At 49.5% G+C, this 15,559-nt stretch overlaps 1 protein-coding gene across 1 annotated transcript; it reads right to left on the minus strand.

The window, feature by feature from the left end:
* Positions 1-3,251: 3,251 nt before the first annotated feature.
* Eaat2 (Excitatory amino acid transporter 2) lies at positions 3,252-7,390 on the minus strand. The gene is made up of 6 exons (XM_017250229.3): positions 6,217-7,390; positions 5,817-6,150; positions 5,062-5,631; positions 4,412-4,741; positions 4,234-4,348; positions 3,252-4,174 (listed from the first exon to the last, which is right to left on the minus strand). Exons 1-6 carry the CDS (start codon positions 6,404-6,406, stop codon positions 4,019-4,021), a joined length of 1,695 nt encoding a protein of 564 aa, XP_017105718.1. The 5' UTR covers positions 6,407-7,390; the 3' UTR covers positions 3,252-4,018.
* Between the last annotated feature and the right edge of the window lie 8,169 nt (positions 7,391-15,559).

The raw sequence follows: 15,559 nt of genomic DNA on the forward strand, positions 1-15,559 counted from the left end.
TGCCGACTGGTTTATAATTCAATAAAATTTGATTGGGCATTAATTTGCAATGTCGGCTAATTAATGAGCGCAATATGCAATGCAATCTGCAGCCGTTTCTGGCTACTCCTCCGGGGTTAAGGCCTGCTTGCCCCATCCCGGCCAACCACATTCGGTCTCCGACCAGCGCATCTAATGCCAACTTTTAAATATGAAAACACGGCATTAAGTGCTTTTGTGCGAAAGGGGGCGTACTGGGCTTGTGGGCCGGCCGGTGGGCGTGGCGGTGACGGTGGCGGTGGCCGTGGCCCGGTGGTGCTGCATTAGCGGCAACCTACTGCAGCTTCCTTGTCCACCAGCCGAGCACTAGCCGTCCCGCTCGTTTCGGTGTTTGGTGTTCGGTGTTCTGTGGCATAATGGGCCAATTATTACTGCAATTTGCATTAGACCAACACACGGACACTCAGATGGGTATAGAGATATACTGGGCACTGCGAGATGTGTAATCCCCGAGAAGATGGAGATGGAGAGGAAGAGGAAGCTGGAGAAAGCCAGTCCGCTTTGAGAATTCTTTGAGGAGCGCGTTGTTATTATGAAACCGTTTAGAGAACGTGTTTGTGAACAGCACAGTAATTTGGTTAGATTACCAGGCTGGCGACGAGCCCGCGACGACGCTGTGGAAGTGGATGATGCAACTGCCACGGAATGGGGGAGCTGGCCACGCGGCAAGGGAGCCGAAAAGCACAAACAACCACATCTGCATCTACCAGCAACACCACGAATGTGGGCCAATCTATCACCGCTCAAAGTCACACCAGCAAGAGATTGACTTGAGGCGAGTGAAGCGTACAGAGAGAGAAACAATTGGTTATTCCGAGTATTCATAAATAGGTTATACTAGTGGGTACTGGGAGAACGAAGGGCTCCCTTTCCTCCTTCTACTGGCGTTTATTGACAAATAATCCGAAAGGCCTAACCAGAACCTACTCTGCTTTTCCGACAGTCTCTAGATGAAGTGGTACTGCCACTGAAACTGGCACAATCCCGGTTCGCCCCAACCGGCAGCGTGTGAATAGAAACGTTAGCGGAGGCACGTTCTGGACGCTGCCTGATAAAAGTTGATTGCAAATTTATAGACGAGCAGATTGGCCATAAACTCATGTCCGAGCAGTGGCCGCGAGTCGTGCCAGGCATTGGCACTGGCACTGGGACTGGGACTGGGTCTGGGATTGGTGCTGGGCTGGGGAGAAGTACTTGGAACAGAGTGTGCAGCTGTACCTGTCGCGGCAATCGCATCGATCAGAGTCAATCTCGATCCCAGTCAATCGTCATGGCGATAAGCGGGCTGTCGTTGTCAACACGAGAACCACTTCCGCCAGTGCTCAATCATTCCGGCGATCTGGCCAGGAGAATATAAGCTTTAGAGTTGCGACTTGCAGTCCGCGTGCTGCGAAAGTGAAACCGCCCCGGCGGGCCTTGCTTTGACTCGGCTCTTAATTGAATTAATTAGCTTGCGATCATGCAAATTCGCAGCTAGGCCACAGCGCTGCATTCAATAATGCATTCTGCATAGATATTCGCATGCCATATGTGCCAAGTGTCAATACATCGCGAGTCAGTTGTGTTCTGGGTCGGCCTGGCCCTCCGCCCCAGACCCCAGACCCCCTTCCCATTCACGACTATTTTTCAAAATGCGCCGCAAGCCAAGAGCTCAAGCTCGAGTCAAGCCACCGCCGTTTGTTTCTTCACACAATTCCACAATGAAGGAGCCGCAGTGGGTCCCCCGCCGCCGCACTCTACCCGTTCAATACCGACAGATGCCCATGCCCTATATCGGGTCCAACGGGTCGATCACGAACTCTGTCGCCCGCGAAGACCAGAGGAAAGTTCTTGGGGGAGGCATCCATTTAGAGGAATGCTAGCGGTGGGTCTTCAAAGTGCAGCTGCTGCTGAGGTCAGCGGAGTGGATCAAATATTATTCACAACAAGGTCATCTTGGAGTCTGCAACAGGGATGACTGGTAGTAGCTTGAGATGATGCCCAGAACTGGGACAGGAAGTGTACCCGGCTGTCGACCTCTCCCTTCGGCTTTCTCGCATGCCTCTGCTGTGGAGCGTTTTGTGTGCACTCGTATTTCATGTTGGCAGGCAGAAGCCGCGGCCGGGAGGGGGCAACGCCAACACACTCGAAACCCGCCGCTGCCAAGTAGACCTTCAGACGCCAAACACTCCAACGCCGGTTTCAGCCGGAGCGGCGCAGCAACCAACGCAGCCAGAAGAGTATTCATTTGGCATTCAGCGTTGAGCCAGTCAGTGGGACAGTTGGACAGGTGGCAGGGCTGCAGGGGCAGGGCAGGGGCAGCCTTTAGGGGCTCAGAAGAGGCTTAGTTGGAGGGGGGGGGCCTGACAGTTGGACTTGCAAGAGCGCCCGACGCTCGGCTCTCGACAATCGAGTTTGCAATTGCGCACTTTAAACGCGGCCGAGGCGCAAAATTTTGATCCGTTGCCAGCACGACAAATGCCCCACAAAAGCACCACACACGGAGCTAGTTTCTTTCCCAGTCCGCACTCGTGTCTCGTATCGCGCACCTCGCACCTCCGCAAACGCAAACATTGCCACCTTAGCTCGCAGCTCATTTGGTTATTGTCTGCCCGCCGCTGCCGATTTCATTCACCTGTCTCGGAGGTGCAGTTGGGCTTCCATCTCGACTGCAGAACTGCAGCTCGGCTCACGGCTCTCGGCTCTTGAGGTCTGAGGCTGCAAGGTCCGCGATACGGATTGACGCCTGACAGGGCGGCAAAGTCGAAAAGCGAAGCGGATCTGATACCCATAGCTCCGATAAATCGAAGTAGTTCGAGACCCGAGGATAGTCTGTGAAATCCAAATATTAGGTCCAATGGTAGTACGAGGGTCTCTGGTCCATAGCCCAAGTCGCAGTCTAATTTATTCGCTCATTCATATGCACATGCACCTATGACCGTATCTATATAATTATATGTACCCGATTTGGCTCGCTTGTGCAAACCACTGGGCAAGTAGTGCAGGCGTTGAGTTATTGGGCCCAGAGATGATTCATTCGCTCGCTTGGTCGGGCGGCTACTCACCCATCGAAAGGCGCAAGATTTATGGCCACGTTGATAGGGAGATTGCCATTTGCGCTGCAGACTCGCAGATCAAGTCGCATGCTGCTATATATTGGAACCAGGGTGACCTCCATGATGACACTACATCTACTCAGATGCACAATGGCATTAGTATTCAAATCCAAAGTCTGTGGGTATAATAGCATTTATTGAATGCAGAGTATGCTGAGTACAAATCTCGAATGTCGTATTGGTTATTAGTATTGCATATATGCATTATGTATTGTTAACGCTATAACTAAGATACTAAGTCTGCTGTCAGTCTACGAATGCGTATGTGATAATTGGTACCGATATCTGGTAGTAAATCTTGGTATTAAATAGCTCTCGGGTGAAGGGTTTTCTAACCAAACGTGAGTTCTAGGAATTCAACGGATCACTGATGGTGAACTAAACTATAATTAACCTAGGCCAGCTCCTTACACAACCTGCGTTCAAGCGCTCCCTCCGCCCTCCCAATACACACAGTACATCAAACCAAAGACCCAATCACAACTGAGCTTACGAAATATATAATACCCATAGATTATGCACATCGTTTCCGGGTCAGATCACAAATCCTTCCTAACTCTACTACATCTTGGGGTTCGGGCCACTAGTGTGCTTCTGGGGTTACCTAAGCTGATACTGTCCAATATATGCGTAATACGGAGTCTAGTTAATTGCTATCGACATTGTCCAAAAGGGTAAATTCAATACGGGTGGGTTCGTCAGACAGTCTCCATTTGGCTCCTCAAAGATCCTGTATATCAAAACTATCGTGGGGAACACTGGGTGGTTGTTGTTCTTCAATTATTGTGGTGGTTCCTATTATTGTGAGTCGTCGGCGGTGGTGGTGGTGGTGGTGGTGGTTCTGGGACTGCGCACTCTGACGAACGGGGATCGGGCTGGCTCCTCTAGACCCTGCGGTTGCTGTGATCCTGCTGCAGGCTCACGTTGTTCATCACCGCGCTCATGTCCACCACCACCGAGTCGGTCATGGTCAGCTCGGTCTGGCCCTCCAGAAGACCGCCGTCGTGGCTGTGACCGTTGGGCGTGCCAGCGGGCATGTCCTGCAAAGATGAATACCATAAATAGTACCCAGACCATAGACCTTCGCCCCATCCCCTACCGGATAGTTGACGGAAGCTGCGTCCAATGCCATAAGTTCCTTTCGCGAGAGCTCCTCCACTATGGCGGCGGTGTAGCAGTCTCCTAGCATGTTGTTAGTCGTACGGATGCGATCTCTGCAGGGAAGTTGGATTATAACAGTGGCTTCTACACGGACTGGGTCCTCATCCCATACTTACACAAACCAGTCGACGGCGAAGAGCAGCGTCACGTCCTGCACGGGAGCATCGATGGCGGTGAGCACCACCAGGAGCAGCACCAGGGCCGCACTGGGAACACTGGCCGAGCTCATCGAGGCCGCCGTTGCGGTGAGGAGGACCGTGAGCAGCTCCCCGAAGCCCAGCACCATTCCGCTCATCTGGGCAATGAAGATCGAGGCCACGGAGATGTACAGGGCCGTTCCGTCCATGTTGATGTTGCAGCCGATCGGCAGCACGAACCGGGTGATGCGCGGGTCCACTCGCAGCTTCTCGTTCATGCAGCGGAATGTGATGGGCAAGGCGGCGGCGCTAAGGGCGTGGCAGTCGCAGTTGGTTGATAGGATGTGGTGAAGGATTTGATTTGTCGGAAGCGTTATCGGACAGCCGAGAAAAGTGCAACAGCCGAGACCGGAAGGAAGAAAAAATACACATTTATTGTGGTCCTCACTTCCTGTCTTAGACAAGATATTCAAAATATTTGCTAATGCAAATGAATAAAAGATCATTCCTTAAGAAAGAAATAATTTAAGATTTCGGTATCATTTAAGATAATCGAGTATCAGTCCTCGGCCAAGTGGCACTCACTAAACCCTAACACAGAGAGATATCAGAGAGAAAGCGGAACTCACGTTGAGGCCGTGGCGAAGGCGGTAAGCATGGCCTGGATGAGTCCGGCATAGAACTTGAACGGATTCCGACGCACGACGACAAAGTAGATGGCCTGCATGACGACGAACTGGTAGATGAACACTCCGAGGGCCACCGTGATGATGAACCACATCAGCTGGGCCATCACCAGGCCCAGGTCGTCCACGCTCAGTATCTTGCCGGCGATGACGGAGCTGATGCCCACGGGAGTCAGCCACATGACGCAGGTGACCATCTTCATGATGACCTCGAAGATGGCTGCGAAGAAGTCGACCACCACCTGGCCCTTCTGCCCGATGGTGCCCAGGAAGGTGCCGAAGACGAGGCAGAAAAACACGATGCCCAGGGTGTTGGTGCCGCTGCGGTACTGCACGTCCCGCACCAAGACCACCTCCTCGGCCAGATCCTCCGCCTGCCGCTGGGCCTCCACTCCGGAAACCAGGGTGTCGTTGAACGTCTCATTGAAGGCGTGTGCGATACTCGGCTTCGGGAGGTACACGGTGTGGGCCTGCTGGATCGAGGCCTGGAACAGGTTGTCCGGAAATACGTTTCTGGGGAGAGACAAAACAACAATTCTGTAGTGGCTTCCACTGTTAAGCGCAGATTCCACTTGGTTTGGAACTTTGCTAAGGCATAAACTCTCCAACTCTCACACATAGATGGCGCCACTGCACACACTCAACAGGTTTTTCGCTTCTTAGTTGTTGCTTCTTGTAAGCCTTGGAATCCAACTCACCTGCCCAAATCCAAGAGGCTGTCAAGCAAGTTCACCGCCCGCTTGTCCGTGGAGCGATCCTCCGCGTTGTGCAAGTCCGGATTGCCAGGATGGATGAGCATGACCAGAGCGATTCCGAGAGCAGCATTGAAGAAAGAAGTGCTGGCGAAGTAGACCAGCGTGCGAAGTGCAATCTTGCCGTTCATCTTGGCATTCAGGCTGGCCGATCCGGCGATCAGACTGGATATCACCAAGGGCAGAATCATCAGCTTCAAGACGCGCATAAAGAGCTCTCCGGGGTACGAAATCAGCATGATGGAGTCCCCGTGCAAGTGCAGCGGTCGCAGCGACAGTCCTTTGAACCGGTTCATCAGAGGTTATACAAGATACAGTACTATATTCACAGTAAATAGTAACTCACCCAGGACGACGCCGAGCAACACTCCGGAGAGGGTAACCAGGAGCATCAGATTGTCGCTGAGCCAGCGGCGGTACCCGGTGAGCTCGACGGGGGCGTCGCTGCGCTCGGTGGTCTTCGGGGGCAGCTCGGTGGCGGTGGGGGGACCCATTTTGGCGAAGAGGTAATCTGAAAATTTCCCAGATCTTTCCATTGTCCGCGGAGGCACCACCAAGGCGGTGCGCAGCAGAGCGAGGCACGGACGCAGACCAATATGCAACTAGGTTCGATTCGGGCCCAGTTCGATTCGAGAATGCCTGCGAGAGGAGCCAGCAGCGAGCGAGAAGGAGGATGGAAGAGTGCCAGAAAAGGGACGGATATAGAGAGAGCAAGCCTGAGTGGGAAGTCCTTGCGGACTGGGATGCTTCTGGGATGGTCGGCTGGGATGGCTGTCGCGTGTCCAGTTATTGATTTTTTAAGTACTTCACATTGAACTTGAGGATGTTGATTAGGTAGGCCATTCCGGCGGCTCCTGGTCGTGCGCTGGCCTCCTACCGGTGCGGCGTGGTCTTTTTCTTGCTCGGCGGCGCCTGCGGTTCGCCTCTGGCCGGGTCTTCCTCGCTGCAGCGTTGTGGTTGGTGGGTTAACGGCTCCGTTGTAGTGGCTTTGGTGGCTGCCGCTTCCGGAATTGAAGCTGGAACTTAAGCTCGAGTCGCGAAACGTGACCTTCGAGGTGGCTTTCTCTCGCTCTGGGAACCTAGTTGCACTTTTCTCGACACCTTCTTCCCCGATTTGCAGGGAATCGATTTTTCTGAGTGGGGTCAGGCGGGGGTCACTGCAGTTCCTTGCCCAGGAAGCGGAAACTATGTCAGGGGTACTTCTCCGCCTCGCAAATCCTCGGAGCAGAGCTGCTGGTCCGCTGGTTTTCTTCTCGATTTTTCTGAAAAGGCTCTACTAGTCTCGCTTTTGGAGATTCGTCACTGGTTATGTCCTTCCTTCCGCTTTCGTTTTCACTATTTATCCTTCTCTTTTTCGCCCCCGTGGTGCTGTCTATACGTGCGACTCCTGTTTCGCTCCTCTGAACACGACCTTCCACTTGAAGCTTCCTCCTGCGAATGTGCGGCTCTCCCGGCGGGCTGTGCTTTTAACGTTCGGGCTCTCCGGCCGGAGTCGAGGTGCCATAATACGAGGACAGGTCCTGAAGCCCTCGTGCTCTCCCATTATGGCATCTCGTATTCCGGCAGGGAAGTGAAAATGAAATGGAAATGGAAACTGAATCGGAGAAAGGACTAAGAAGGGCTCTGACATCGCACGCATTCGAACTGGCACCGCGTAATTATCTCAAAGCGGAAAATTCCGCTTAAAAAGGGCGATTACGCATTATCAGGCACTGGGAGAAATAATGTTTTCTATGAAGTCCTAACCCTATTTATACTTTTAAAAATTTAAACATGCCTTCTTCTTAGGAAAGATTTTGGAATTTGAATTTCTTGAAGTTCTATAAAAACTACACCTATTTTAGTTTAATGGCAGTGGTAATCGATTAAAGTGACTCGGCGGTTTCTGGCATTGTCCTTGTCGGCCAACAGTGGGGATTGGGATTGGGGGACGTCAGGAAGACGCGGTAAGACGGCGAAAGGGTGGCCGCTAAAAGGCATTTATCGATCCGCCAGAGCGCGCCTTGTTAGCTGTCATTCATAAATCATGTGAAGCCCCTGTCCCTGTCCCTGTACCTGTCCCGCCCAGTGCCCTACCTCCGCCCATCTCGCGGGCAGTGGGCCAAATCAATAGGGCAGCTCTATTTTTAACTGGTTGGCCTGGCCGCCTGCCGGTCACAACAGAGCAACGAAACAACAAATCGTTCTGCGTCTGTCGCGATCCGGCTGAATTCGGTTGTCATATTGCAATTCGCATCTGCATTCCCAGTTGCCAGAGTCTCACATGCACTGATCTCTGGCGGATAATTAAGATAATTGCGGCGACGAGTTGCGACTTTTTGCTGTCAGCTCTGCTTTGATTTTTTCTGGCTGCCAGAAAATTTATTGGCACTTCCCCTGGCTCTGGGATCCGATAGTAGTGGGCTGGGCCGAACTTGACATTGGCCGGGAGAAAGGCCAAGGAGAACCAAAGTACAAACGCTTCTTTGCTCGTCATTTGGGTTATTTATTTCGGTCTATGTTTGTTTTAGTTCTCGGTGAGAACTTTTCACAAATTACCGCCAAGCACGTCAGGGAGCCCTACGACCCAGACTACCTCCTAAGACTGAGAAAAATCGCTTATTAATTGCCTTAAAAATACTCTTTTAATAAAATTTTTATTTGTTTCAGATTTATGTTTTTAATTTGTGATTTGGGTAAGTGATGATATTTTATTTAAATTTATTATAATTTTAGATATTATTATGTTATAAGGTATATCGTATTTAGTTATGTATTTATATTTTATGTAGAAATTTACTTAACATCCCTAGTATAGTCAGGTTTACTATTATAGGCCTATTAACTACTATTATAGGTATAGTCAGGTCAATAAGTATAGTCAAGTCTTATTTCTCGTCGTGTAGGATAAGGAATTAGGGATAAGTCCTGATCAATAATTTTATAATCGTGGGAGTAAGTGGCCCTCTCGCTGCTAATGTTTATTTAATAACTATATTTATGGCCCTCGTCGGACCTCGCTCTGCTGCTTTCGAACTTTGCCCCAATGAGCTCACCTTTAACGATTAACCACAGATTACCCAGGATGGAGCTGGTTTCTGGCACTCCCTGCAGTATCCGCTTCGTATCCTCTTGTGGTTCACTCCGCACTCACTAGTTCTGGCTCGAGTACTTTTTCGCGTACACCACTGCGTATGATTAACGTTTTGCCAATGCAGTCAGTTGGAATAACTTTCGCAGCAGTTTCTGCTGCCGTTGCATCAACAGTTTCAGAATGCGCTGCACCGCTGTAGCCGTCGTAGAGGATTGCTGTCTACCTGTAGTTCAACGGGGGAAGGTGCTGGAGCGGGGTAGGGTGTTAGAATGCTCAGCCGTTACCTGACTTGGGCTTGGGTTCAAGGGCTGATTACTAAGACGAGACATCGCCACCATGTTTATAATAAACATAATAGCGGGGAGCTCTATTCTGGATAGAAGGGGGCTGGTAAATCGAATTATGCCATGAATCACCATGCAAATGGCAAGCCAGAAGGGCTTAAGTTGTTCTCCGGCCGCCCGTTTCGAGGCCTTAGGTGCGGTTGTTATGTGGGCTGTTATGAGGGAAAAGAAAAACCGGGAAGAACCAGTGACGGAGACCGCCACCTTAAATAAAAATAATCGTGCATGGTCATTCTGCTTGGCTCTCGGACAGCTCTGACTGTGCCATGACTAATTATGAGGCACTAGGAGCAGCATTGATCAAGGACTAGGGGCCTTGACGGGAGGATCTGTGACTGAGGGATTCAAGCGTAGGAAGAAGCTCTGTCTTGATTGTTAAACACAAGCCGCGAAGCACACTATGAATACCTAAACACAGGCAACGCGACACGGAACCGGAACCGGAATCCGAATCGTAACCGTATCCGGAACAGGACAGGCTCCGGACTTTACTGCCTGGCGATCGACGGGTGCTGAACGCTTTTAACCGAGCGGGCTCCTCTTGAGCAACAAATCCTAACAGATCGCGGTCGAAAGACGCCAATGTCTCGCTTTTGGTGACCACTGGGCTCGGCAATTGAACGGAAAGTGAGAAACAAATTTAATTTAGTCGGCGGCGGCCAGAAAGCCCACTGCCACACACATTTCTTTGGCTTTGTTTTTGCAACGTTTCGTTTTCATTTGTCGGAAGGGTTTCTCAATTCTGCTTCTCGGTTTCTCAATTCTCTAGTCTCTGGTGCTGGTCTCTGGTCTCCGGTCTGCGGTCTTGGTCTTCGCGGTGCGGCAGCGAAAGAGCAAGAGAGCCCTAATGACGCCAATCAGCCGTGCGCGCCAAAGAGCCCCATCTGCCTCCGTTATATCACCTCGCCCGGCTGTGGCACCCTGACGCCTCCTCTGGTCCCGCGTTCCGACACCCGAAAACAAACGACAATTGTTTAATGCACTTTGACACACTTTAAATCGTGAAATGAATTGCCTTAAGCAGATACGAGTGCCAACACATGCCAGGAACATGGTCCCTGCGAGAACCGAATGGGGAATACTCTTTCCAATGCTGAGCTCTATTAGCTAGTTTGAGATTTAAAAGGTGAAACCTCTATCATATTCCATAGTTCTGTTCTGGATACTGTGTATATTATTAAGGGGTTATATACAGTTGTGATATATGAAAAAATCGATTTTTTTTTATTGCATATTCTTTAAGTATATTTTATTGGGAATACTCTCACAAAAATTCATAACGATCGGAGCATTAGAACTGAAGCTGTAGCTATTTATAGCGCACTATCTGCATATAAATCTTGAACAAACTTGAAACTTTAAACGCGATTATCTCAGAATCTTTTTTTTGGGAAATTACCTTTGCGGTGGACACGATTACTAAAAAACTACTAATCCGATCAACACCAAATTGTGACCACTTATTCATTATGATATTAGCTAGTCCGTGAACGAGGGATTTTCCATTTTTTTGAAAACTCCTTTTTTAAAGCACAAAAAACGAAAATCTTATACGTTGAAAAAGTACATTTTTTGTTAAAAACGTCGCCATTTTTTTTTTAATCAAAATTTTTAAAAATCCCTCGTTCACGGACTAGACAATACAATGTACTAACTAAACTTTTTTGAATTTTGGATTTCGGATGAACCGTTTTCGAGAAATCTTGTCCACCGCAAGACACCATCGAAAAAAGACGATCCGAGAATTCGGCTATAACAGTTTTGTTATGTAATATTTTTTTATGAAAAAATTTAATTAAGTACCCAGAAACATGTACTAAACAACGTCGGTAAAACATTTTTCATAAATATTTTCTATGGTGTCAAAAAAAAATCGATAAAAATCCATATTTTTGCGCGGTACAACTGTATATAACCCCTTAAGTCTTCAATGCCCTAACGCTCTCCTAGTCCCCAAATGAGCAATTCCTCCTGGGGCTCACCTCTCGAGAATTGAGTAAATCATTCTGTTATTGCTCGACTAGAGAGCCTAAATGGGAAAATTGCCCACCAAAGGGTGCGACTGAAGAAACCGGATGAGATATCACGCATACGTATAATAATTTTTCAATTTGCGATTTTAATTAGACCGACCTGCAGGTGCAGGAGGGTATGCCTCTTGAAAATAAATAAGTAAACAAGTCAGTTTGGCCCCAGATGATAGCCGTACATGATTACTGGCCCAATTTCCATAATATATTAGCTCTCTGATACTGAGGAACCATTGCGTGCTCGATTGGATTCGACTTATATAAGGCGGGACGGGGGGAAGAGGGAGGGGGCGATTGAGCCGCCAAAAGCCAATTAGGGGTCAGTAGGCGGAAAAGCCAGGAGACAGGAGACGTCAGCACCGGTTCTAAAAATGGCTTTCTGCTGCGCCACCCAGTAATTAGAAGAAATTTGTCTTTCAGGCCCATGTTTCGCTTTTAAAAGGTCAACAATTCCTCGGCTCTTGCCTCCCATAAAGATGTATAATTATCGACTTTGGAGAGATATCCAGACGTGTAAGAAGTGTACGAATTGGGTATAATCGACTAGTAGGCGCTAGGGTCATGGTTCTTGCAACCATCTACGAAATAACAACATATTTTGCTTTCACAACACCAGCATACCCTCAAAGGTGTCCAGACGTTGAACCTGTGGGCAGAAGAACATGACACCAATCTTTGTTCTTCGGTGGGCCGTCTTTGGCGTCTTTGTGGACACCTGCTGGAAGGAGGCAATAATTCAAAATAGCCATGTTTAAAGTGCCAACCACATTTACCAGGAACAATAGATGCAAAATAAAAAATTATGTTCCTCAAAAGATTGAAGAGGATCTCTAATGATACTTAGATAATACCTAGTAATCATTAGAGAAATGGTTAACGGCTCTTCTCAAAATTGGAACTGAAGAAATATACCCAGGCACGGTTAATGAAGTGGTGGAGCTGGTCGTGCTGGTCGGACAGGCACAAGAAGGCGCCAAGGTTCTGGACCAAAAAAGCGCCTAGGTTGGTGTCTGGGCTAGAAAGGTTGTTGGCCAAAGCTCAGTGGGTGGTTTCCGGCAACAGCTGTGCTTTGTTTACAACCGGCACCCAGGGAAGGCCGAGAGAGAGCCAGTCGGGCCGAGAGAGCCGGCACAAGGCTGGTTGAATGCGGTTGAAGGCTCAGATGGATACTGTTTGGCTATAAAAGGAGGCGCATCCACCCAGCATCCAGCAGTCGGCGTGTCGCGGCGGGTGAAGTGCCTACAGTGAACCCTCGGTAATCGAGAAAAGAGCGTAAATTTCCTCCTAAAAAGTGCAACCAAAAGGCAGGACTGTCACTCTGCGGCCAAATCGAGTTAGGGCCCGATCGCTCGCCAAATCAAATAAACTTCACTCTGCGGCCTCCATGGCAGCCAGGACAAATGCGATTGTGGATTTGTTTCGGCCGGGTTGGGCCGCGGCTAATTCGATTCGGCGGGAAAACCCGAAAACGTTAACTTTCAAACGGGACCTAATCCAATTAACCGAGCCAGCGGTGCAGGGGCCAGGCGCATGCAAATTATCCTCCATTCTTAATTAACATTTAAAGCGCTTCGGAGCAGGAGCTCTGTTTTTTTTGTGAGTTTCCACCGGTTTAAGCTCTTTGGCATAAAAACCACTCGCCAACCGCAGAAGTGGGGGCCAACCAACCCCAGTACTGACGCAAAAGGTATCCGAATGTTAAATATTTGCAACACCTGAAAAATTGAATATTTTTCATTAAAAGTTCAAAGTTTCCCGCCGGCAGCGGCTGCTTTTCCCCCATCTGATGGGGAGGTGGCTTAGAAGGGAGGAGGTCCTGTCTCAACCGCAGTCAATAAATAAACTTTTAAGGTGCGTGGAGGTATTTGCCGAAGGAGCAGGGTCCTGGGGCATGCCCCCCTGAAAATATTTCACATCATCGGATGGGATCACTTTTTTGATAAATGAATCCCCTCTCTACAAGGAATAGTATTCGTAGGGCCTCCAGATCCCCCTAGAAACTAATTTGTGACTAATGGGAGGGTAACCCATCAATTAGTAGTTCCACCCAATCCTAGCAGCTTCCTCTTTAATTTCCCGTCACTCGACAAGCGGCGACTAAATCAATTTACCAGGCCCCGTCCCAGTGGTGGCTCTTCCCTTTGCCGTTTCCAGGCCGAAACCGCGACATGAAAATGGACGACAGGCGGTGGGGCTGCCAACAGTGGTTTGCTCGTGGTGGCGGCACGTGCTGTCGGATTGGTGGCTCGGTGGCACACAACAGATGTGGGCCAATGCCTGTTTAAAGCGCCATCATAATCAGCAGCATCATCATCAGCAGCAGAATCCCGCTCCACTACCACTACGAGGAGCCCCACCCACCAGGCCGGTCATGTTGTGCTTTGTTAAAAGGATTTTCACGGATTTCCGTTGTAATTTGAAAAGTTTTTTGTGCAACTTTTTTCATTAGAATACGGAAGGGGCGGGGGTGGGGGCGGCGTGACGGAGGAAAGGTTAGGGAAAGGTAAAGGTAATGGCTCGGGCCGTGTTAGTTTTTGAAGTGGCCTGCCACCGCCAGCCGGCAGACGGCAGCCGGCGAACAGGTGTTAATTGTTTTCGAGCTAATTTGGCCCGGCGATAATGAATTTTTCGCCAGGACCAGGACCAGGGCCAGGGCCGAAAAGAACAAAATTATAATTAAATTGCCGTGAATGAGACGGGGATTTGAAGGGCTCTCCCAGAGATTCCAAAAAACGAAAGAAATTCGCCGAGAAATTCAATTCGAATGAAAAGAATGCGAGAAACTTTGAATACTTATCTGGAACAAATAGGACTTATCCATGCCGATGGATAAGAACTGAAGACTAACCCCCCTGGGAACAATAAAGTTCCCCCGCTGGATCTGACTAAAAATTTACTCTGTCAACCTTTAAAAGGCGCGCAGGTGCGAAACGAGCGTGCGAAATGGAACCGGGCTGCTCCTCGGAGGTTCCTCCTGAAGGTTAACCTGATGGAAGAGGCGGGGCAGTGCGTGTGTGTGAGATAATTGAATTTCTGATTTTAAGTGCTGTCGAGGCGGAGGCATCAAGGCGGGCGGCTAAACAAGTCACAAAAGTGCGAATTTGTGCCGCAAAGTATGCAGCACTAAATTACGCATACGCCGTGTGGTACGGTGTCGAGAGCAGCCGGAACGTGTAAATGGTTCCGAGTCGGCAAGCCTGCCACACAGCCTGCCTCAAACTTTTGCGGAGGGCCGGTGGCAGGTGGCAGGTGGCAAGAGGCAGGAGAAGCGACCACTGCCAGCTGCGAGCTGCCAATTTGCCAAGTGTCCGCAAACAAAGCGGGACACGAACCAAACGAGACAAACGAGCGAACAACAAATAGTTGTCAGCACAGAGGTCAGTCGCACCGAGCAGCAAATACTCTAAAGTACTAGGCCTTCAGTTAAAATTGCTTGAGCTTCAATACGTTTATCCTTGGCAGTCCTGGAGGCATCATAAATAGTCTTGTTCATCTTTGAAAGGTGGAATATCGTTATTTACAATCACTCTTACTCTGTCTGACAGGAAAATCGTCCAAAAATACAGGACAGTAACCTTCAAGAAACATTCCACACACCCGCTCGAGGGAAGCTCCGGAGAACTCCAAGTGCCGTTGTAAAAAGTTTCCCAGCCAGCTCGCTCATTTAAAATGCAAATGGAAGCCGCTGGTACGGGCCTGGGCCGACCACCTTCCGAGACCCCTCTCGATGGCAAATTAGTTGGCAGGCAGAGAGAAACATAAACAGAACACGGCCAATATATCGTCCATTTGGACTATAAATTATCCAGAGCACCGCCCGGCACCGGCCTGTCATGTTGCAAGTCATATTCCAGATTTGTTGGGGCCTGTTCCGGCCTCTGGAATAGACTCTTTTACAGGCCCCTAATCCGCTTTGTGGCTGAACTTTGGCTTTTAGCTCGAAAGGGGGGAATGGGGAAGTCGCATCATCGCTAACTTCTTAAGTGCAGCGCAACTTTTTGACACTTGAAATTGAGTTTTGCGGTGTAATTGCATTTTATTTGCCAACTTCATCCGAAAGGGACCCAAACAAAAGTCGCAATCCAATCCCGATCCCATTCCCCAGGCAGTGCATTGTAGCTGTATCCATTGGATGCTGTCACTTAGTCCTTGTCGGAGGCACGAGGCAGGAGGAAGGAGGACGGAGGTGGTGTCATCAAATTTGCATGGAATGGCGCCGCTGAGACCCGAATGGCAAGTCAA

Source organism: Drosophila bipectinata, chromosome 2L (genome assembly GCF_030179905.1).
Source record: "Drosophila bipectinata strain 14024-0381.07 chromosome 2L, DbipHiC1v2, whole genome shotgun sequence".
Classification (NCBI taxonomy): domain Eukaryota; kingdom Metazoa; phylum Arthropoda; class Insecta; order Diptera; family Drosophilidae; genus Drosophila; species Drosophila bipectinata.

Bases quoted from the DNA above. Each gene is read 5' to 3' on its own strand.
- Eaat2 (XM_017250229.3), bottom strand. From the start codon at position 6,406: ATGGAAAGATCTGGGAAATTTTCAGATTACCTCTTCGCCAAAATGGGT. The intron at 4,349-4,411 runs GTAAGTATGGGA...ACTTCCCTGCAG, and splicing joins TTCGCCGTCGACTGGTTTGT to AGATCGCATCCGTACGACTA. The intron at 4,175-4,233 runs GTAGGGGATGGG...TCATCTTTGCAG, and splicing joins CAGCTTCCGTCAACTATCCG to GACATGCCCGCTGGCACGCC.